Source organism: Apus apus, chromosome 3 (assembly GCF_020740795.1).
Source record: "Apus apus isolate bApuApu2 chromosome 3, bApuApu2.pri.cur, whole genome shotgun sequence".
Taxonomy (NCBI): domain Eukaryota; kingdom Metazoa; phylum Chordata; class Aves; order Apodiformes; family Apodidae; genus Apus; species Apus apus.
In genome coordinates, this window is record NC_067284.1 from 102,662,702 (window position 1) to 102,687,716 (window position 25,015).

The 25,015-nt window shown below is 41.1% G+C and overlaps 1 protein-coding gene across 3 annotated transcripts in view; it reads right to left on the minus strand.

Moving 5' to 3' along the window:
- The window catches only part of ARFGEF3 (ARFGEF family member 3), an 83,757-nt gene extending 59,183 nt beyond the window's left edge, over nt 1-24,574 (minus strand). For 2 of the 3 annotated variants that reach the window (XM_051614760.1, XM_051614761.1), the window contains exons 1-4: nt 24,282-24,465; nt 23,137-23,188; nt 7,899-7,980; nt 6,473-6,604 (exon numbers count right to left, since the gene is read on the minus strand). In XM_051614760.1, the coding sequence (XP_051470720.1) occupies nt 6,473-6,604; nt 7,899-7,980; nt 23,137-23,188; nt 24,282-24,366 (351 nt within the window). In that variant the 5' untranslated portion in view covers nt 24,367-24,465. Of the gene's footprint in view, nt 1-6,472; nt 6,605-7,898; nt 7,981-23,136; nt 23,189-24,281 lie in introns of all 3 variants that reach the window. The other variant, XM_051614758.1, reaches the window with a different exon arrangement.
- Between the last annotated feature and the right edge of the window lie 441 nt (nt 24,575-25,015).

Below are 25,015 nucleotides of genomic sequence, written 5' to 3' on the forward strand. Positions count from 1 at the left end.
AGTCAGCATAATCTTTTCTTACTCCACTTGCTACCATATTACCTCACAAATCATTTGTGAGATCTGAAAGATGGTCTCTGACCAATGCACGAGACTGCTCTCAGCTATGATTTCCATCACTGCCACTGCAGGGCTCATTTACAGTCTTGGCAACACTCCAGACATTCAACTTGCATGTCTTCCCATTTATGTGGAACAAATAGGAAGACATCAGGCTTCTCTTATAGATTACTACATGAAAAATGGGATTAAAAAGAAACACACAAAATTAATCATTCAGATCCACTAAACACTGAATCTCCAGGCAGTGAATCCCACAGGCTGCTTAACTACTCGTGACATTAACTCAAGCATTCTGTATTTTAAAAAAGTAAAGAAAGACAGGTTTTCTTAGGCAATGACTATTTAAAACAATTGCTTAATGGATATTTAACAGGCTTTCTCAACAGCTCTGACAAGGGCTTTTATCTTCAGAATTGTAACACTTAAAAGCAGGGAAGATTAAAATAAAGGCTGACTAGCACTGCTAAGGAAGGCATTTCTCCTTTCACAGGTTAAAGCCTATTTACTGCATTATTTCATTAATTAGATTATGTATCTGAATAAAACAGAACTGAAAAAGGACAAACACCAAACTGAAAAATACCACAAAAAATTTAAAAAGAGTTCTCAAATAAAAATGCAATTACATGCACCCACTACCAGAATGATCATAAAGGATGTCAACACATAGGTGTAAGCAAACCCAGAGCTGTCCAGGAAAAAAGAACCAATACATCCCCTAGATGGAAAATTCAGACATTTATTTGTGAGGAGGAAATTTTTTGGACAAGGGAGAGGAAAAAACTACCTTATCCTCAGATACATGCAAGGTTCCACCAAAACTACATCAGGGGAACTTTCTGTGTAGCAATGTACTTCACAAGAGCTAATTTTAAATTACTGTTCAAGTCACTGAAATAATTGGCAAGAAGGTAGATTTGATAGCATCCCAAAGGCTGTCTGGTCTGCCAGAGGCTTTCACCCTCTACCAGGTCACCACCTAACCTGCATCCAGGGAAGAGATACTAAAAACTCACAGAAGCTGGTTTTGTCGTTACAATATCAACTATTGTGCCCCATGAAGCTTCTGTAATACTCTTCCTCTCTCACAAGAGATCCAGGTAAGGAGCTCTAGGGAAGAGAAGCCTCAGGAACTGGCTGGCAGTGTGTTAAAATTTATTTAGGCAAGAAACTAACCTTACTTTTCTACTCCTGCACAACTTTTAAGAGACAGAACCAACACTTTGCTTAGATTTTTAATGCCTCACGGCTACCCTGGTACCCAGAGGTTGTCTACGGCTATAGATCCAAGCACCAAAAGGTACTGAGGAAGAGCCACAGATCCTGGAAGAAGAGTATTTCTGAGAGACTGCATTGACTACTGACTCCCCTCCAGTATCCAGGCAGTTACCATTCTCCTTCTTTTGTACCCATTTAAGGAGAAAGCTGAGGTATTTAATTCAAGACTGTGAATTCTGCTGCAACAGCCAGGCACCTAAGAACCAGGGGACTTCTTTAATCACAATCTTAATTATGAGTACTAGGCATTTACAATAGTTCTAATTACTTTGGGAAAGGATGAGCTTATCTTGACACATGCAAGGTAGGTCACTCAATCCACTTGTGTTAACCTAGTTACTTATGACTAAGCACACAAATAAAATTACTTTAAAAACTAAACAACAAAAGAAAAATGAGAAAAGTAAACCCAAGAGAGTATGGATTTGTAGTTGGCCTACATTATAAGAATTTAACTTCTGAAAAGACTAAGCAGAGGAAACACTAAGAACTTCAGCTAGCATTCCTGAGCAGGACAGATCTTCGAGAAGAGTCTTATTTGTATGACACTGTGCAAGTCTTTACAGACTCCCCTCTTTGACAGTACAGACTGCTAACACAGCTCTGAATTATAGACTGGACAAAAATCAGTTATTGCCTGAGCAGCTCATATCAGACACCACCATTACAAGAACTAAGGTTAAACCTTCTTCTACACATTTTCAGCATTTAATTTTTTTAAATTTAAAACAAATATTAAACCAGTTCAGGATTAAACCATACAATTAAATTTGAGTAATAGTTTTTATTTTTTACTTTATTTGAAATACAGTCCTTCTCTGCTCAGAAAGAGACTGGATTGCAATTTATATTGAAAGTGGTGTTGAAAACTCTTTGCAATAATGCAGTGCATAAAATATACTGAAGGAGAAAAAGTGTTCTATTATTCTAAAGTGTCCTAGTTTATATATCAATTAAAATATGTAGATGAACAGCAAATAGCAGTAATTGGGTTGCTGATTCCCATCCTGATAATGTCTCTCTTCTCCATTTCTGTTTACCAGTTACACTTGCACTGCAGTAGCAATGAATTCTTATTTTTAACGGGCAGTGAAATCACTCATTTTACTCCTATATAAAACTGTTATACATGCCTTGCCTTGAAGATGCAGCACAGGGAACAACATAGCTTACATGTATATTTAAATCAAAGTTGTTTCAGTCCAGCTTCCTCTTCCATATAATTATACAGTTCAAGACAAAGCTGAACAGTTGCAAATGATATCATACTAAGCATAACCAAGCTGCATGTGGAAAGACATTTCATAAATTTTAAACTTAAAAAAAATGAGTGTGTATAATTATATATTTGTGGCAGTTATTACAGTGATCAGCTCATTCACTAGTGAGTGAGAAAAAGGTGCAGAATATAATAATCCATGGAGGCTGGGATTTTACAGTTGTGTTCTGTTGTCATTTTGGATCTAAAAGTTTAAACATACTTTTTAAATACATAATTATTAGAATAGTGAACTAAAGACCAACTATTTTGAAATAAATCAAGACTCAGAAAACTGAGTTTCCTTCATAAAAGGTAATTATTCTCATAATTATTCTCATTCTTGCTTGAAAACTTCTGACTTGCTAGCTGCAAATTCCTTTGGAAATCTGGGAACAGAGTGAACCGACACCACACAACGAAATTCTTCCCACTTCTGGGGCAGCCATACTGCATGACCATGTTCATCTTAGGTTAAGTGTTGAATTACTGCCCTCTCCCTATTTTTTTTGTACACATCTGCAATTGTATCAGTAGAGAAGTGAGTCACTCTGACTTCTCACTGATAGAACACAGAATTTGATTAGTGATCAATATATCTTTTCCTTCCCAAATCACATGAATATTATAAAGAAAATATATAGGTAAAAATGTTTAAATTATTCCATTTGAAACTGCAATTAAGCTATTGATGTGTTACAATAAGCACAACAACAAGGCACTGAATGATTGTGTGCTTTTCCATTCCCTTGTTGCAGTCAGCTGAGCACAGTAAAAACACAAATCAATATTACATCTTTTCAGTGTGATAGCAAATATCATGGCAACAGCAAAGGTAAATGCTAAAGTTGTCTTGTGTCAGATACACTGCTCCCTCTGGACATGCTTTCTGGATTACCCGGTTTCTCAATGTATTTTAGTACAATTTAAAGCACCTGAATAACTTCAATTTAGTCTCCAGTGTGAAAATACTAATAAATCTCTCTCATAAAACATATCAGAGATACAGAGATACGTAGACAGCACAGTATTGAGAATTTCTAAAGAGATACTAGGCTCAGCAGTTAAATAACATAAAAGTCTGAGTGTAAAATTTATACATCCCAAAGCTCGCTTTAAGATGTAGGAAATCAAATGCAGTTAGTACACCAGTGTTTGCTATAGGTGTCCATTCATGTAACAGATAAATCAGTCTTTTCCCTTTCCTCACTGAGAAGACCACTGTCTTCTTTTGACAACAAAACTGCTGTTGACATAAGAATTACCCAGTGCCTAGTAATAGTAAGTGTCTTGCAAAAAGAAAGGAAGGGCTTCAGATTATAATTTGTACTCTGGAATTTCCCCACATATTCACTCTGCATGAAGCATCTAAGAGAAAAGTGCAACCCACAACTAGGTCAGAAGACCTAGAGATACTGGCAGCAATGCCTAACCTGGAGTTTAACTCATTATTGACTTATTACAAAAAGTAAAATTCTACTTTTAATCAAAGTTTATAAAAATGGTAAGAGGACTGCACCTAGCACAGAGGAGAGAGGTATTGTGAGAGATGAAGACTTTGAGCTCACCTTTACAGCTGCATTTGGGCAGCGTGACTCTTCCCTGGCTGCTCAGTATGCACTCCAGCACAGTCCCCAGCCCTGGCCCTTAAGCCTCAGCACTGTCAGCATGCTGGTTTTGTGATCCTCCAATCTGGGAATCTGTAGAGCATGCCATGACCCTTACGCTTAAAAAACAAAGGGGAGGTTTTGGTACTTATCCATAAATTAGTGAGTGCCATTCCACTTCTACAACAGTGGCCTCAACTGCTTGCTTCTTTAGTGCCAGAAGAGGTCCAGCTAGCACTCCTCTCCATCACAGTAACCATTACAGTTACTCTATTACACTCCTGTCTAATACTGCCCCTTTACAATAATATTGGACAGGCTGCAAAAGTGTATGAGGTAAGGCAACTAACTGCACTTGTGCCTCTCTCCTGTGCTCTTCCTTTTGCTGTGAATTCCAACTCACAGACACACGACCGTAAAAAGATTTATAAAATGCTCTCCTTGCTAATCAAATCCCTTCACGCTCGCATCTGCAATGCCAGTGGGAAGACAACAAACCATTAAAATAAAACATTCAAAACATCTGCTTGGATAATATTCAAAGAGTGACTCTCTGTGTACACTTATGGGGAACAACAGGAGATATTTTGATAGGTAGATGATAGGTAGGAAAAAACAAAACAAAACAAAAAACAACCTCAAACTATCTGACTTAGGAGCTTACAGGCCAGCAACTTAAAAGTGAAGTCTGTACTCCTGTACCTCTATTTTCACATCTATTTTGCATGACTGAAAGCTTTTGTGGAATAATTGATGTTTGCACTCTTACTAGCTGCAAGATTGGTGCCATTGTGCAGCAAGTCACAACCAGGCCAGTATCACTGCTGACCCAGTTTCACACAAACCTGCTCACACTCAGGCATGTCTAATATCCAATCTGACCTGGGTTAGTGACAACATTTTTGAGTGTTGCAATGGTATCTGTAACCTTCATGTTAAAATGTAAAAACATCTCTACTTGATGTGACTTTGAGGTAAGCTTCAGTTTTAGTGGCTCTGAGTTTTAACTGCCCTGATTACAGCAAATTTTGGCCCTCTGGTCTCTTGAAATATTTAAAATAGACATCATCAAAACACAAGTTTTGCTTTGTTTTTGGTTTTATGTGGTTTGGTGTTTTGGGGTTTGTTTTTTTTTTTTCTTCTCACATATCAAGACAACTTGAGAAGATATGCTCTCATAACTGCAGTAAAATACAGTGCTTATATTCTTCTCAGTGCAGATGCAATGTGCCACAGATTCATGTCATGGTTTTCAAAGAAACCATGCACATGCAGATTCTGAATCTGCAGCACTCAAGAAGGTAAAATAGTGACTTGCAAAAAATTACTGCATACCAAGATAGAACTGCTGGTTCAGTAGTGCTACCTCTTAACTCTTCCCCTTTCCCACTACAGAGACAAAAGAGGCAGGAACAGGTATGCTGGGTTAGGGATGCAGATTTGGGTGTCATCAGTTAAGGCTGTACGTGGACAGAAGCCTGCTCCCATAAAATGGGTAACAGGCCACACAAACACTCCTCCCTTTTATCTGCTGCTAAGTTCACCCTTCTGCATGTCCTGACAGTGAGCGCATGTTGCACCCAGGCAGTCATCCTCAGTGGAAAAGAATACAGCTAGAACAGAGCCGTTTCAGAAGGGGTAACAGAGATTCATTAGAACAAGGATGTCACATAGCAGTTTTGGCAAGTCAGACAACCAACCCAATGACAGGCCAAGGAATACTGATAGCACCTCCCCCTCAAAACAGTACCTCCTAGCAGCTGAGCTTCCAAACACACACAGGAAAATGCTAAAGCATTTCTGGAAGTGGAAGCTTACATTGAGTATACCAAACAATAATTTCACTCATTGCACTAGTTGAGGGACATTTTCGTGCCTAAATAAATCATAAACTAGAAAGCACCTACACACACAATTTAAAATTACAAACCTATACAGCCCACTCCAGAAGCACTAAAGGTCAATAACAAAGTTATTGAAGTTTCAAATCCACAATTAATTTCTGAGTGAACTGATGGTCCTGTTTCTGTTTGCTAAAACTGGCATCACCAGTGCAGTGGCTCTTAATATAGACTATCCCCCTATTTAACCCAGGGAAACACAAACCAAGTAGAAATGGAAACAACTGACATCTGCCAACAGGAAGGAGGGAATCAAATACTGTCCGGAGGCGAAGATTTCCAAGGCAACAGCTAATCTGTTTGCTAACCCCAGCATTCAGTCAGGCAGCCTCCGCTGTAAGCACTGACGTGTGCGAAACACTAACCTTCATCACTTCAACCTGTAGGTCTTCGTTGAGCGAAGGAGTCACTTTGACGGCATTCAGCATCTGATTAAGCAACTGTTTTTCATCTGAGTCTGTTTCCATGGATACAAACCTCTCATCAGACAGCAGCTTCTGCAAAGAGAAAATGGCAATGTGCAGGTTGAGACAAAACTGCCTCTGCCCAATTCTCTTGTAAACTACTGCACCTAAACCTATTAGTGATTAATGCTACTCTTATTTAAAGTACCATACTGCAAATCCACAACTTTGTGACTCCAGTTCTTACAGAGCTCAAGTGTATGTACAGCAAGTTAGAAGAGTAAAAATAAATTTTCTCATTCATAATCACTCCACTATTCTTGATTGATCGTCTCCACAATGTTCTTCTAACAGGCAAACTTGCACCAGTACAAGGGCAGGCATATGTTCAAGTCCCACTAGTCTCGTGTTGCTTTCACTTCAAATGTAGCCCCCCACTCCAATATATCTGCAACACAGGGCACAAGATCTCAGAGAGCGACCAGAGTACTACTCTGCAAGCACGTGGTGTCTTCTGGCAGAGTCCAGTAATTACAGGAAAACCCGCAAGAAAGTACCTTTATCCCTTAGCTAGAGCCTCCTACAGCCATGTTGTGCCCAGACATGGAGAGCACTCTAACCAAATGCCTGACATTTCATATGCTGAACTGAGTGAATTTGAATGATCCATTCACATCCTTATACTCTCAAAACAACTTCACATTAGCCCTCCGAGGAAGAAATTTCTTCTTGGAAAATGGTGGCTTGCATTTCACATCCCAGCAGTGTACCAGCCTTTTCCAAAAGCAGCATCCCATAGGGAAGAGGACCCCCAGGAACTGGCAGTAAAAGGTAAACTACTTCAGTTTTTATATTGTCAAACCTGAGAGAGTCTTTTTGTTGCTTGTGCTGCACTGCTGTTTTCTTCTGCAATTTCATAAACTTCCGAATCAGATGCTACTCCTACTACTTTCAGCATACAAAAAAAGCTGTAAAGTGCCTACATGTAACAAATGCAGCTCCCAGATCCTTTATTAGCCTCTCCATTATTCAAGCACTGCAGTCCTCTCTTCTAATCAAAGAAAACAGAAAGACAACTCAGTTTGGTCTCTAAGACATTTAGCAGTGGCAAGGTTTACTGAGAGTAGTACAGGGTCACACAAGGAAGAGCAGATCTCCAACTGAACAGTGAAAGACAGGAACTCTCACCTATATTCTGAACACTTTAAGCTTCTACGAGATCACCAGCCTTTACTTGCACCCTGACTTCTGAACACTGTTACAGAAACACAAGCGTTGTTAGGTCCACCAAAGGACAGACACTTTTCCCACGGTATTTTTTAAAATAAAAGCCTAGATTTCCTTTATTCCCACTGCCTTGTAACACACCCCCACTCTAAAGCCTTACCTGCATCCCTGCTAGAGCCTGTTGGGCCAGCTTCATGCTCTTTGATTCCAGAGCCAGTTGGAGAGGAAGGAGACATTTCTCCCTGAGGAAAATAAAAAGAAAAAAATAAAAGTGAGGAGGAACAATGCAACTGAAATTGGTATTCCAAGGAGTAACGTTCCAGAAAGGCTGTATCACTTTCAATAAGATAGTACTTCAAGGAGAATTTCACAACTCTGCAAAGCACTTTTACCCTCTGAAGAAAGCTGGCATATTTCTTTGCATACTGTTAAGAATGGCCTTTTAATTGGAATTTCACAAAATACTTCCCAACTGTTACTCCTCTGTGTGCACACACAAATGTGCATAGCATAGAACAGGGATTCACAGATCACTACAAGTCCTTCAACTCAGTGTGATAAACACTACACTGCAGTCACTTCCCTTCTGTTTAATATTCAGATTGCCAGAAAAGTGGTTTCATAATCTACTTCCTATTAGGCAAGTTTGGGTCTATGGCCTCCTCCACAGGGCAGTGTGCCCTGTCATGTTAGCTCTTTCCAACCATAAAAGGTGTGGACAAAAGCAAATGTATACTAATGAGTTTGTTTTACACCTGAATTAGCATGTGCTAGAACCATGGCTAAGCTGTACTTTGATTACGGAGTAACACCATTTTTAAATACTAAAATAAATCAGTAATTAGGACAGTATTTTAGATGCTTTGGACCCAGTGTTCAGATACTGTTTTTTTTTTTTAATTTGGTGAGCAAGGCAAATAGTGCCTGGAGCTGTGACTCAGCCCATGTCCAGCTCTCCCTGAAGGTTTGCAACACTTCATAAGGTGACATAACATAGGAGGCACTTACCTGTACATAAAGTCTACTTTTGTATTTGTGTAGACGTACTTGCTTATGGTAAACCATTCTGTGCCAGCCCTTAAGAGCCTTAGCTCTCCAAGTATCTGCATTGCACCCCAAGAACCCCCTACATTCATTTTGTCCCCATGGAGACAAGTGTGTGCAAGAAGAAACAGGGAATAATTTCTCATGTCTTTTCTCACCCAATTGTAAACCAAAAAGCCCTGACTTGTTCCATTTGAAGTATGCTTCTCTGTCAAGTCTCAATGCATTCAAACACACCCAAAACCCTGGTTCTTTCTAAGCAGAGTCAAAGATGTCTAATTTATAAAATACTAAAAGAAAGATTTTCCTCTTTTGCTTCTGTGTGCTGACTTAGAACTGAATTCACTTAGTTTCAGTTGACTCAATGATAAATAGTTTATTTGCCCAAAAGAATATAAAAGTATGGAGTAACTCTCCTACAACTCCAAGGTTCAAGTTCTGATACAAATGAAACACAGGCAGTAGGCTAGCATGCATAGCTCCTCTCAAAAATTCTCCCTTCATAACTGGCTAAGGAGAAGCTGTAGTTCAGAGTTATTGTCAAATGTTCCTAAAGTCATGCTTTGCCACTGTCTGCCCATAACCTACCAACCACCCTCCAAACCTACCCTGAGGAAGTCCAAACCTGAACTTGCTCTTTTAAAAAACAAATTGGAGATTATCAAACACTGGGCATCTCGGCTTTGGGGAAGTTAGCTTGTAACTCCTTTAGCAGATTCTGCTTGCAGAGCAGAGTCTGCGAAAGTCAACTCTGTTTGGAGTGTATTCAATCAATATTCTTTTCTCTCCACATTTCCCAAAAAAGCACAAATCACAAGATACCCCCAAAGGGCACAAAACTGCTATTTGCTCAAATGCAATCCTGTCTTTTAGCGATAAATTAAAGACTTCAGCGTCTCAAGCATGGATCACTTGAGCAGTCTAGCAAGTTTCTGTACTTGGCAAAGACCTCTTGAGAATATGCAGGTCCTTTCATATTTGTACCTTCTTCCCAGATTATGAGAATTTTTAAAAGGTCATCTGGCACAACACCAGAAGAAGCTTTTCAAAAGAAACATGAATTACACCGATTTCTAAGGAACTTGAAGCAGACTACATGTTTATCTTAAAAAAGGTTTCTAACTAAAAGCTAACCATTTTCTTCACTTAGGATATTCTGAGAAACACGCAGGCACAAAGCCCAATTTTCTCAAAAGCTCCTTTCTTGAATGTTTCTCAAATCAATTTAACTAGCAGGACTCCTTAAAATCTGTGAGTTTAGCATTCAAACCAGCTTCAACTACTGAACATTTAGGAAATATTTCCTCAGAGCATCATATCATCCCAATCTACAGAAACTGCCAAAACATCTACTCCTGGGTTTGGACAGCAGTCATCCAGCCAGTACAGAACTGGATACTGCATATGTATCTAATGACAGCATTGCCTGGACCTGGGAACTTAAGTAGCACACTACATGCTACACCTCTTCAGGACAGAACACCACTTTTCTTCGAGACTTTCTACAGTTCACTGCAACACCATATAAACATTGGCATTATTAATACACAACAAATTTATTATCTTATTAAAATGGATGGAGGCTGGGAGGAGAAAGGAAAGGGAAGGCAGTCCAAGTCACTGGAGTGGATCCAGCCCAGTTTCATTGTAATGAAGACAGGTGGGAACTCCTATGGCTTCTGTGTAGCTACCCGGCACATCAGCATGTTGCCTTCCATCTGTCATCACATACTGCAATCAGCAGAGAACAATGAGAGCTGTTTCTTGAGATATCTCCCAAAATGAAGAACAAAAATTGACAAACAGGAGGATGGAAATTAGAACAGATTCAATTAGCTGAACCTCCCAGCCTTGCTAAAAATGTTTAACTCAAAATCTAATTAAGGTTGCCATAGCCTGTGTTCCCACTATATTCTCAGAGAAAATGAATTGCCATCATGTCATTTCCTGTTCTTGTTACACACTCAGTCAATTAAATCTTTAGCATTTCCACGCTACAGCTATAAAACACCTGCAGAGGTACCTCACAATGTTTTATTATCTCGAGCATTTTCCGCACTTCAGTTTGACCTGCCATTTAAATGCATCATCTGCTATTACGAGAACACAGAAGGACATGGCAGATAATCCTCAGGCAGAAGGGGAAAGGATGATTTAGATTAACACAGTCTGTCCCTCCTAAGGTCTACCACTTAAGAACTGGGTTCAATAAGTCTGCACAACAGATGATGCAGTGCAGAGTTTGGTCTCGGAGTGTGATGAAGAAAGGGACTGAATTTTTTCATACACCTTACAGCTCTTCTATAATTTCACCCTTCTTTTGAGCTGTCCCACACCGCAGAATCTCATTGCTTACTCCACTGCCTGCAGTTCTACACTGGCAAGAGACAATTCATTCAGGTTTTGCAGTGCTACACACGTAAGACACTTTACATGAGTTAAGTTCTCAGAATAAGCTGGTACACATCAATATACTTCAAAACACCTAAGGATGCTTTCTACTAAGTTATTGTACAGAAACTACTTTCATACCAGAACTCTAAAGTTTCCATACTGATACATGCCGGTGTGGGCATATATACACATACAGTTTTAGGCTCGAATACCAACTTAACCCTGCATGAGAAGAGCCAAGTATAACACAGAGGGGGCATGAAAGGAAGTGAGGACCTTTGACTTGGAGGAGGGGAAGCTACCAAAAGCATCAGGATAAGGTATCTTGGACATTCACAGATGAAACAAAACAATGAAAACAGAAGCTACAGAGAACAAAAATGTTGAGATGGTGTAAAGAAGGAATGATAGGGAAGAAAAAGATTGTACTCAGATATGAGTGGTCTACCATGCTGAAATCCAATCAACTTGCATTCTTTCATAAATCCACACTGGAGCCCTCTCAAAAGACAGCTCAGCGTAATAAACAGAACAACCTTCCCACTCCGCAAAAAGAAGGGGTGAAGAAAGAAAAAAGGAGGCATCAATAACAGATCCTGGCTGTAGTGTTCTTTCCCTGACAGTGGAAGAGATGACAGGGATCATGCTTTAGCTGCTGTTGTCATCTAAGTTCACCTGTGCAAAAGATATGGTGAGAGCCACAGCAGAACAAGGGCCTGGAAGGATGATTTTACACCACCGCAGGTGATTTTGGAGACATGAAAAAGCTTTCCTAATTATGCTGTTTATATTCAAATCTGGTACTACACACAAACATTGAACAAATGACTACTATATGATGACAGCCCCCTCCTTCAAAACAAAGAGTGCCAACCATCCTCTTGTCCTGACCCAGAAGGCCAATTACAACAACAAAATAAATATAAAAATATATATTCTAAGGTTACTAGAAACCAGTAGCCATTTGCACTGGCAGGCACTCCATTAGAGAAAACAGCATTTGGTAAGTGGAGACCTTGTTACGTGCAACACAGAGTACGTAAAGAGCACCAAGGACAAAAGCTCAGTCCAGTTCCTACTGAGGCTATCTGGATTTTTGCCACTAGACCTCGATGGTATCTGGACTGAATCCCAAGCGACCTGCCCAGGCTTAAGCAGAAAGGTCAGAGATAGAACCAAGTGCGTAATCCAGGACTAGTATCTCCAGGAGCACAGGTTGTCCTTCCTGAGCTACTACACTCCATGACAGTCAGTTTTCCAAACTGCAGAATGAGTCATGAGAATGTAAATAGCCTTTATATTCAGCACACTGGGTTACAATGACCTTTCTAGCTCTCTGAGTTTGCCATGGATCATCAACCTACCTCTTTCTCTGCAGGTCTGTCACAAGGGATGCTATGACAAGCCAGTCAAAACAGACTGCCAAAATGGTCAGAGTAAGACAAATTACGATTCTAAGTAAGAGACCATAAAAATCTTTCTACCCTCATTGTCGTGGAAAAAGCCTTTAGTGAGAAGAGAATAATGACTCATTATTTTCACTCTCATTATGAAAATTGTAAGCAAGATAGGAAATGGCTCAGTCTTCATTCTTTCTTGCTAGTGTCCGGAACAGAGTCTCAAGGGCCACCTTCCCCTCTACCATGCTGACTTAGGGAAGCGGGCACTATTTGTCACCACTGTAAGAGTTACTGCCCTTCATGCAAATGGTGACAACCATATTGATTTTCAGAAATGGATTAAAAATTAAGAGATATTAAAAATAAGACATCTCAGTATTATCTTCCCCTCGAAAACTACAAAACTACAGAAGAAGCAAATGGGAACCTCAGGGTTTTACCGGCATGTTATTTGCATTCCACAGCACAACTCATGGCTCAGTCAAAGAACAAATAAGAATTTGATTCACAGCTGCTGCCATTTTCCCATACGCTGCTTGTCATAGCCAGAGCCTGACATATTTCAGGCAGAGTAACACTGACAGCTGAGAAGAGTTCCTCTGTCCCGGCTGCTTAACATGAACAAAGCATCATAGCATGTAACTCCATTAGACCCACTTACTCAAGCAGAAAAGTTGGCCCACCAGGAGAAAATAAATAGTAAAGGTGAATTTTCAAAATTTTGGAGGTACTCCCAGCTGTTACCCTTAAATAAACCAAACAGAAGCAAATACTGTCCCTACATAAAAGGAGATTAATTAGTAGAAAACAAATTTCAGCAGTGGATATAGGAACACTCCTGCACATAAAGGCAGAACTACCCATAACCCTTCTTTTCCTGTGGTAGCTTAGAGAACATTGATAAAAGACTTCACCAGTAACTTTATGGCTCATAATGGAAATACCTAAAACCTAGAGGAGGAAGAGGAAATAAATATAACCTTTTTCAAGCAACAGCTCCTCAAGAAGAAAGGAGATTTTAAGTCCTTGCCCACATTCTAGAGAAATGATTCATTTTATCTACAGCAGAAATATGACCATCCAGTTTACAAAGCGTATTACAGTCAAGCTCAGGCAGAAGTTTGGAGCTTGCAGTGTATAAATACAGGCCAAATTCTTGTGCCTCAACAATGTAGGAAGTCAGACTAGATTACTACAACAGACAATGCCAGCATTAAAATCTGTACTTCTGTGCAAATATAAGTTTGTTGCTAGTACTTGCAGATCCCATAGAGCAATAGAATAAAAGACTAATCTGAAGCCTTCCACCTAGAACCCTCCTTTTCTAGAAAAAATTAAAAAATAAAAACATGTATGATGGTGTACCACTATCAGATGATCCCGTACTTCTAGACAACACTGTTAGAACAAACAAGCAGTCAGTGTTGCAGTTTACAGGTCCTGAAAAAGAAAAAAAAATAATTGAGGGACTGCTGTACTATGCTGATATAAATTCTGACTTGCTTCAGCAGGGCTAGGATTTTATTCCGGTTACTCACAAGCATATAGACACTTGTGTGCACATTTCCCATGTCCACAGATTTGCCTCTCACATAACCAGGTGAGGTTCCATCCTTACTAATAATTTTGTAACTTCTGGCTGGAACCATTTTCCCTTTTCTTCCTCACCACTGGCAGCTTCTTTTTTAAAAGAAATTTCATTCTTTTTCTGCCGACACAGTACAAAACTCTTCACTTTTATCCAGTTACATCTCACTTAGGGTTTAATTCTCCTTTTCTTCCTGTATCCAATTCTCTCCCCTCAGCTGCTGACACCAGGTCTCCCTTTGAGTTCCCTCTGGGTCTTCCCTCCAGCTCAGTATTTCATTTTTCCTTCATGTATTCCCTCTTCCCTTCAATCCCTTTGCTTTTCAAATAAAGACACAAAGGAATCACTTCACCCAACAATTAATTGAACCTGCCCCTAGAGGGAAGCATAAGAGTTGCTTATCAGAGAACACTTAACCACACAGGGAAAAGGAAGTGAGGAATAATGCCTACGTGTAACTTCATAGAGTTTGTTAGCCAGAACTCAACAACTTTTCAACTTGGAATGTTGAATGAGATTGCAATTTAATACTGCTTGGCATTAAAAAAGCGACACAGTGGCATTTCTAGGTTTTTTTATTTACATACTTTCCAAGAGACATGGATTTGCCATAAACAGCAGAAGTATAGCTCTACTCATGGGAAAGGCAAATGTGAACATTTTGATCTTCCATCCAGTCTAATGCAGCCAAGATCACAGAATTCATACAATAATAATTAAATAGCTCAACACAGTCACTCAGCTGGAGAGCTCTTCTAAGGTCATTTGCTTCCTTGCTACACTCACTAATAACATCTTGATATCAACACAAACATGAAGTTCCTAGATAAGAGTCTGATACTGTTGTCAAGATGAAACAGAACAAAACAAAAACCATAAGCACACGATGTAACTTTGCTTTAGAGAAGAGGAAGAGAGATGACAAAAGATTCCACACAGTATTGAAGTGGACAATGCCAAAACAATAATCAGGATGCTTCCAGTCTCCAAAGCTGTAGTGTAATCTCTGTCATATGCTATCACCACTCTCCCTCAAATATCCACCCCAGTACATTTTTGCCCTTTGTGCACTAAGTATACAGTCACTAAATCTGCTCTTAAGGAATTTGATGACACATGCAAACTTCACAAGGACTTCATTATAAAGCAATCTGTATATTTTAGGTTATTTTATTGATTATCATTTGAAGCACAGCATGAAGATGAGATGAGGAGCAGAGTATCCATCATTAGCATATGCCTCCTGGCCTTAGAGCACACACTGGACTTGCTCAGCGTACCATTCTGAAAGCTTATCAAGCTATTACATGAAACCTCTCTTCCCTATAGTTGGTAAGCATGGAAGAGAAGCTGACAATTTTTTTCCAGTGAAAAACTTTTTGTTTCAAAATTTCAGTACAATGAAAACAATATCTTATGAGAATTAAACTTCGATCAGAAGTAGTTTTATGATGCTGGGATGGCACAGGATTGAGGGGACAGAAAGAGAGATACAGAGGTATTATAGCACAGACATCTTGCAAATGACATTTTCTCCATCACAGCTGGATGGCCTACAGTTAGTTACAGAAGTTTGACGAAGAAATGGGAGGATGAGGTATATTTTTTATCATTACTAGTTACATTTTGAAGGTTAATCCTGCAATCTGCAAAACCATTCAGCTTTCACAGCAGTGCAATACTAAATCTTGACAGACATAAGAGATGGTTGTTAAAAATAACCCCACATTTGCAACGCATTATGTAATTTCATACTCATTGCACCTTAGCATATTCAATTTCTTAAGCAAACAAACACTCAAAGAAACCAGAGGTAGTATATTTTCTGCAGCTTTGTTACCTTTCATGGAATGTAAATAAAATAACTGTGAGAAAAGACTTGTCTTACTCCTACTCACCCTTTCATTTTCAAAATAAAGTGATGACTTGCACTGCCTCACACAATGACCACAGCAGAGTCAAGCCTCATTTAGTAGAAAAACAGTCCTCTCAGTTTCAGTGCCACTTCTCTTCTTCCATTTCCAGGTTTCCCCACCCAAACATATTTCATTCTCTAAGGCAATTATCAACAGCCTCCTGATGTTCTCCCTTTCTTCTCTTTTGCAAGCACTGAAAGTAATCACGTGTTTAAAACAAACACACACACTGCTATCCCATTATGATCCTCGGACCCTTAGGGCAGTATTTCAGTTGCAAATGCTGTGAGATACTAGACTAACACTCAAAACTATGGCTGCTCTCACCTTTTATTTGTGCTATTCCACTAATGAATTAATTATCTACATCCCACAGTAACTGTATGTGGGGTGTTAACAGCCCCACCTAGCCCCACTCCTGTGCTACCAGCTCCTAAGAAGAAAATCAACTCTCCAACAGCCAAAACCAGTACACTGGGGCTTTTGTCACAAGTCTAGAAAGGAATTTCAGAAGATTGCATAAAAGGAACAACAGCCCAAAGCAGTGGTGAATATTGAAGTTCACTACTACAGAGCATGTCAGAAAGGCAGAAAATTAGTTTCAAAAATAGCAAGCATGGCCCTTAAAAAAAAAACAAAACAAAACAAACCCAGAACAGATGCTAAGTTCTGCTGAGATAAAAATATCTGCCCATCAGACAAGAAATAAGGCCAGTCAAATACCCCAGATTAAACATGCATTGATCCAACCACATCACAGTGCCACACTGTCCTTCTAAACACTGGTATCTCCTCCCCTCACTCATCCCACAACATCAGAACTAGAAGTGCAACATTTTCAATCAAGACCTGACCATATACACCATTCAAAACACCAAATGGGTTACATGAATGACCCCAAAAGTCTGGCTTCAGCCTCTAAACCGCCAGGAGATGCAGCTCAGCAGCCCACACTGCTGCTAGTATCTCTTCTTGGCCAGATGCCTGCTGGGGAACTCATCATCCACTTGCTGAATGGCAGATAGCAACCGTGTAATGGTTGAGCAGCATGAGTCACATACCCAGCAGTCAGGTTCAGGAGGAAAGCACAGAAGCACTTGATGCCAGGCAGCTATGGCAGCAAAAGCAGGAAGCAAAGTGTTTCAAAAATAAGAAAGAGTTCAGTAGAATGAGGTATGCTAAAAACAACCTCAAAAAAAAACCACCCAGAAACAGCCATTCCTCCCTCCTTACTCCTTTCTTTTGGTCAGGGAATCTGATTTTTTATATATATATATACACACACACATACACACATACATATACATAAACATAGATAATCTACATATGTATACATATCTGCTTCCTTATCCACTCTCTTCCAGTAAAAAGAAATTAACAGAAATTATGAACAAAATCAAGTAAATAGAAGAAGAATAAAATAATGAAACTATGAAATCACAGATATTTCTGCACTATGGAGAACCCAAAATGCATCCCAAGCGTCAAGATTATATAAATGGAAGAATTATCTGCAAAGCTAAGTTAACTGGAAGTCTCCATGGCATTGGATGTTTGGTGATGGTCACACCACACTTGCTTTTATTATTTGAACACATGCAAACTTCAATGTGCGAACATGGGTTTTCTTGTTTAAGAGTTTGTAAGCTGCATCTGCTTCTCAAAAACTCTCTCAGATCAAAAGCTAGAGATACAAAACTACATGGCACAGTAGATCTATTTCACCCTCAAATTCCCATAATTATAAAGGGGGGAGGGGAAAGCATGAAGGACATATTTCAGAGTTCAGCTATGTTTAAGGCTTACTTCTGCTATTTCCAAGTGATCTTTATTGCACTGAGTTCCCAAAGTTCACAAAATGCCTTCAAAAATGAGCATCAAGACAAATAGCACTGGGACACAAACAGGAGAGAGAACTGGACATAAGCTGGTTATTACACAGGACCCTGCTCACCACTGACTTCTGACTTGCCAGCTTTACCCCCAGAAATACTGGCTATTTTTGAAAGGTCAGTGTGAAATACCAGAGGGCTGCAAGCTTTTGCAGTAACAAATAAAGAACTGCTACCAACACAGACAGGGCTTAGAAAAGCTTAGTACTTCCGAAAGCCAAGACACATCTCTCTCTGATTAGGCACCCAAAATTTATGCCTTGAAGGCTTGAGCCTTCACCTCCATTTGTTTTCAAGTACTTTCTGCAACTTCTAGGTACAAAGATGTGGAATATACAAATATGCTGAAGACGTAAGTAGGCATTTGGAAAGCCTTTCTGTTTCTTCTATGAAGAAGGAATGTAAATTACACCAGTTACTATGCCAAAACACTCATCAACAAGTCTCACGGCTATTACTTAAAGTCCACAGGGGAAACTTAAAGCCAGCATGACCAACAATTCAAACTATCGAGAGTCTTGACAATGTGTCCTCTGCACTCAGCCACATTTCTCAGAGTAAAGAGACAACAGCCACATAAGCTCCACAGAACAGCTCAAACTGAAGCCTGCAGTGATGCTTCTGCTACACTGACAAAAGGGCAAAAAATGTATTTTGTCACTGTTCTCATCAGAGGAATAGAAAAGTAGTGACAGGAAAGTAGAAAGACCTGAAAATTACAGGAAATATCTTAGAACTATGAGAAAGTCTCTTTAGGATAATAAAAAAAATCCTAATGAAGAATGGCAGCAACATAGTAAAAAATTCTGTACATAACATTCTAGGTTCCAGTAAGAACAGAAAACACAAAAACACAACAGGTAAACTACCCACCAAGCCACAACCTCCCTCAAAAGTGTCAACCAGGCTCCTCTTTACAGCACCAAGTTCTTGCTGATACAAAGACACTATGTTTCACACAGCCTACAGGGCATGAGTTAATTGCATTAATGCATTCTAAGAAACTCTGCTACATACACGTTTTTCAGAGCGCTCTGTGACTGGCAAGCACTGTCGAGCCTCTTACTTTATTGTCTGTTATGTATATAATCCTCACAAGTGTTAAACTGCTCTTATCTAACATCTTCTTTCAGGGCTTATTTTTTTGTGGCTGTTCAGTTATCTTTTATGGATCATATTTCAGCCTCTAAAAACACAAAGGAGAAACTGACCAGGAATCAGCCAAGAAGAGACTTGCTCAGTGCAGGTGCTTGGCCTTAGGGCAGAATTTGTCATCTTGAAAATACTGATGTGAACACAGCTCATATTAGTAGCAAAGAACTGCTTGCTGGCAGACGACATTAAGCTCTCTTAAGCTGTTTTCTACTAAAACACCAAAACATCAATTCCTTTTATCTAATTCATTATTTATAAGTCATCCACCCAGCCTCCTCAAGCACTTAGTATATATCTAATCTTCACAATACCTGTTCATCAGAGACAAATGTGTACTAGGCAGGCAACAATGGACCGGTTCCAATGGGTTACATGACTCTCTCCCTTCTCAAAAATCCACAGGATGTGGTCCACTTTAATCTTCTCTACTATTTCATGCCCTTGCTCAACAGTCTGATCAGAAGTTACAGTACTGAAAACGCACATGCATATTCCTATCTTAAGGCAGAGCTGACAGAACTCTGTGGAGAAGTTTGTATTTGTTGGTGATTTGTATTTCTTTAGGAAGTGAGACATTTAAATAATGCCCCTCACCAAAATTATTATTCAAGGTCAAAATGGGATTTGGATTCCTAAGTCAAATTAACATCAAAGGCAGCTGAATAGCAAAACAGTCTCGTTTAGCTTCCTGAAGATATACCCAACAGAATTCTGTCAAACTAATTTAAGTATGACATTCCAGACTGAATGTCCAGCCACTGTACTCCCTTGGGGCAAAAGTACCCCAGGTGCTCGCAAACACAGCAGACACGCATTAAGTGGTTCCCTGACAACTGCTAGAAAAAGCTCCCATACAAATGCTACAGCTGAACCCCCTAACTAAATTGAACAGACTTCAGGAAACTATCATGCTGCCTGCCCAGTGTTCAATAACAAAAGCCAAACACAAGAGTGAAAGCTATGGATAGGTCAGAAGCAAGCCAGAAATAGAAGTAATCTACCCCAACAGTATGGTGAAGGTACATATGTAGGTGATACAACACATGTAAAAACCCCTGAACAAAACTGGTCATAGAGGAAATGCAAAGATAAACTTGTCCTCCCAATTCTCAAGCTAGGATCACTGTCTTCAAAGAAAACATTAAGAACTTCTACTCATCTAGAACTGTGGTTTCAAAACCAGTAAGTGGCCTTTTACTTTTTAAGGGGAAATAATGGCAGTATGCAGTTTACACCTTCTTGTGAGCAGACTTCATTCTTCAGCTCCAGAAGGAAAAGAAGAACGTAAGTAAGGGCATGGCCACCTTTTTAAACAGCAGGAACATTAGCACAACTTGCCAGTGGAAGCCAGATGCTGCTTTATGGAGAAACAGAAATAAAACTGATTAGGGTACTTACTAGATTCACCATTTCTGAAACTACGCCAGCATTGATCTCAATCAGACATGGCAGATGATCAATCTCTGTCCTCCATTCTTATTCATTATAGATGTGCCTTAGATCATTAACTTCCCCAAATATGCTGTAGAGAAGGGCCGATAAATTTTCCTTGTATTCAGCATGTTCTCAAGAGACACCAAACTTTACTACTAAACAAGCTGAAACATTTTCCCTGCCATGCAGTACTCTAAATACTCATTCAGCTGCTGGTTTTTGGAAGAGACCTTACAAATATACACTTTTTTCTCCGGAGCTATTTGGCACTTTGCCTTTAATGCTTCAGTAAGTTAACACTGTGGATCTCAGATTCGAGGAGCAGATTAGGGTCACCCAGTAGGAAGATTATATGCATACCTTTAACTCTAGTATCACAGCATATTCCAGACCATATTCCCAAGCTATGCTACTACACCCAAAAATATTACAAGAAAAAGGGTGAATGGCAGATTGAAAGTGGATGAGCAGCCAGGGGCTGATCTGTGTTACAGCAGATGATGCAATCAGCACCGGATCACAATGAGAGCAAGTAAGGGACATAGTCAGGATTCTCCACCCTGCACCCATCTTGGCTGTATTTCTGGTCATTGCCATTGCTCAGTTTTCAAGGCTACTATTGTACAGTGTTAAGAACCAAGCTGTCACAGTGCTGGTCTTTAAAAATACCAAGCACAGATAAACTTCTATCTAATTTGCACATCATGCAGACGGACTCCAGCCAAAGATATGGCCCAGTGTGCTGATCTGAAGTCTGGCAGTATCTTGTTAGCAGAGAATGAAGAGTCAACTCAAGATTACTGAGCTTACTGTCTGAGGATGTGTGGCAGAACCACACCAAGGACCCCACAACCAAAGTTTTTATTAAAATTCTGTAGTGCAGCCTTCATGCTGTGAAACCCTGAGCAATACTGAGTGCACTGTTACTGACAAGCCTAGTGTTAAGAGCTTACTTCATCATAGCTACACCAGTGAAAGTATTTGCTTTAGTTAAAAAGATTAGGATTTACGGCGGGGGAAAAAAACCCCAAACAAACAAAACAACTACAACATTAAGAACACTGGAGGAAGAAGAGGTAGGCATGTCTGTAAAGAGGCAGTAGGCAAGTGAAAAAGGAAGAAATATGGTAACAGCTGACTAATTCATAGGGAATGAGAATAGTACTTAAAACCAGAGAGACTATATATGCTAGTAAAGATGAAGAATGATAAATGGGAAGATAAATGGGAAGATAAACAGCCAAGTTTTCTCCAACCACAATGCCAAGCAAACATAATCTAATTCTAAAGCAGCTACTGGGAGTCACTCACCCAGTTTTTCTCAACTGCCCAGTTTGTGTTGGAAATGCACATGTCTGGGACTGGTCATGTCAGACCTGTTCTACATCCATCTCACACTGACTGGAGGCTCCTTGTGGACTGCAGCTGACACTACTTTAGAGCAGCAAAAGAACTACTCTTATCCCTTCCCTATATGGTGACTGTTCTGGAATAACTAGCTCTTCAATCCCTAATTTTCCTTGCTCAGAGCTTCACCAAGCATATCTGTAAGGAGCAGCAGGGAGTAAGGAAGTAATAAAAATACTCCAATAAAAGTAATATTGTGGTAAAAAAGTGTTACCTCTTTCAGCAGCTAATAGTGGATACCTAGAAGGACTACAGGACAGGCTAATTTTATAGCAATACTCCTACATACTGTCTTATAAACTCATTCATCTCTGACTGAAGTACTTCTGAATAAGAAGGGGTACCTTTGCATCTGGGAGACTTCAATCAGTTTCTTCCCTGGATTTGCTGAGGTGCTTTTTGAACCCATGCAAACTTTTAGTATCCATTACACTCTCTAATAACGGAAGCATCTTAACTCTATGTTGCATGAAATAACATCCTCCTGTTTTGAGAAAAGCACTTGCTACTTTCTTTTGACACCTCCTTATGTTTCTGCCAGAAGGGGCAGGGAACAATTCTGCCTGTTTACTTTCTCCAACCAGAATTTCTTGCAATCAGAGATATCAATTGAACAGCTCTATAACTTAGGGCAGTGCCACCTCCCTCAATTTATAGGTGTACAAATGGAGGCAGGGAGAAGGGAGAAGACTTACTCAAGATAATCTAGCAGTCTAAAGGAAGAAGTAGGCATAGAAACTGTATTATTTTAGTTCCTGCCCAGTGTCCTAGCTATATGATGATATAGTCCTTCCTTTTCTAGAATATTTATTTACAGTAAACAAAAACTGACCTAGATTTAAAACAAAAGAAACACATTGAAAATACTGAGAACCATCATCACTTACACTAAAGGCTGTAATTTAGAAGGAAAAGTATTTAGAGTAGAAGACAGCCCTCCTTTCTAACAGTGTGTTACCATTACACAAACTAATGCCCATTTCATTCATGGCCAAGGGCTCATCAGCAAATTATCCACTACTACTATCCTAGATATGTATATCTACAATCTAAAGAAACCACATAGATTCAGCCCTCTCCCCTGTCTACCTCACTTCTAATTCAAATTTTTACTTCAATTTTACAAATACTCAACAGCTCCACAGGATTCAACATCAAATGTTCTTACCTTAGCTGATACGGAGGTATCTTGACAGCAGCATCAGGAGAATTCAAGATTTCTGTATAACCAAGGAAAATAACACAGCTCTTAAAAGAAGCTTCTGCGTTCAACCATAGTTATGCACCTGGCCACAATCTCTGAATCAATGATCCTGAAGTTTATACGTACTCCAGCTGGCAGAACAACAATCACTGCTGCTCCAAGTCTCCAACAATTTGCATAAACCTTTCAGGACAGTGGATGCCCAATGAGAAGGCACCAAGTACCACCTCTTCCTCATTGAACTCCCTTTCACACATCAGCACTTAGGCAGCACATACACCAAAACTGGAACAGTGTAGGGGATATTAGCATGGCTGCTGTTCCAGGATAACAGACAAGTAACGAAGCAAGCCATAGAATATCAAGCTGAAAGGCCAGTAAATAAGACAGCAACAGGTATGAACTACCACAGAGTGCTGTAACTATGTATGGATGAAAAATAAACATTTAAAGCAATTTTACGTATCACAGTTATACTGATGCTAGTTATGGGTCTTGCTGACTAGTGCTCTAGGTAATTAGCATCAGAAGCATTTCAAGTCACAGCCAATCTCTGGAAATGGGTGAATGCTGAAATGCACCCAGGCTCATACTCCCTTAAAGAAATAACTCATACAGCTGATCATTATTTCCACTCTACAGCAAGGATAAAAGCGCTCGTTGAATCAATTTTTTTCAATTTCAGGTTTTAAAATAGATACCCGAACATAAGTCAGCACTGAAAACTGTACTGGAGGGGTTTTTTACGATGCTTTGGGGGCGCGGGCATTTAGAGAAAAGACCCCCCCCCTCCCCAACACACGCAGAAACTGACAACTACCGGCGCCCATACGTGCCCCGCAGGACCCACGAAGCAGCCCCCGCAGGCGGCGGTGGCGGAGAACGCGGGTGCTGTGCGGGACCGCCAGTCCCCCCCGCAGCGCCGAGCTCCCGGGCGTTCTGAACCGCCCGAGGCGCTCCGCTCCCTCCGCACCCACTGGGGGGCTCAGCGGCCAAGGCAGCACAAGTTTGCTGAGGTCTCCCTGCCCCCGCCGTTCCCAGACCTCCCCGTCAGAGGGTCCTGCCCAGCCGCGGCGGGGCCAGCCCGGTGCCGCCGCCCGCGCCCCTACCGATGGCACAGGTGCAGCTCTCCTTGATGGCCCTGTGCTTGCTCCCCGACGCCTCCTTCTGCAGCTTTCGGAGGATTTCTTCCATCTTGCCTCCTCCGGGATCCTCGCGTAGCCGCGGGGGCAGAGGAGCAGGCGGCGAGGAAGAGGAGGAGGAGGAGGAGGGCGGTGCGGGAGGCAGAGCGGTGCCGGGGCTGCCCCCGCCGCAGCCCTGCCTACGCGGGGACGATGCGCGGCGCCCCGCTGCTGCCCCGCTGCTGCCGCCGATGAATCACGCCGAGCTCCATGGCGGGGACACGTCAATTGTTGCCGCTGCGGAGTCCCTCCTCCTCCTCCTCCTCCTCCTCCTCCTCCTCCTCCTCTCCCACCCCGGGCAGGCCCCGGTGGCGCAGCCGGGATGGGGCCGGCCCTGGCCCCGCCTGCCGCGGGCACAGCCAGGTGGCTGCGGCCTCACCCCGCCCCGGGAATGCGGGGAGTCCCTTCCCGGCGTCGGGGGGAGAGGCGGCGGCGGAGGGTGCCGCCGGCCGTGGCGAGCCTGGGAAGCGGAGCGGGTGCCGGCGCCGCCGGGCTCGGCCCCGCGGGAGGAACGCGGGGCGGGCGAGCTGAGGCCTGGCTGGTCGCCATAGCGACCGGCGGCCTGGCGGGGAGCGCCGGCAGCCCCTGCCTGCCCCCAGAAAGCGGGAGGGTGGCCTCGGTGTCTCTGCCTGCGGTTTAGGCTCAGCCGTTCCTGCCGAGAG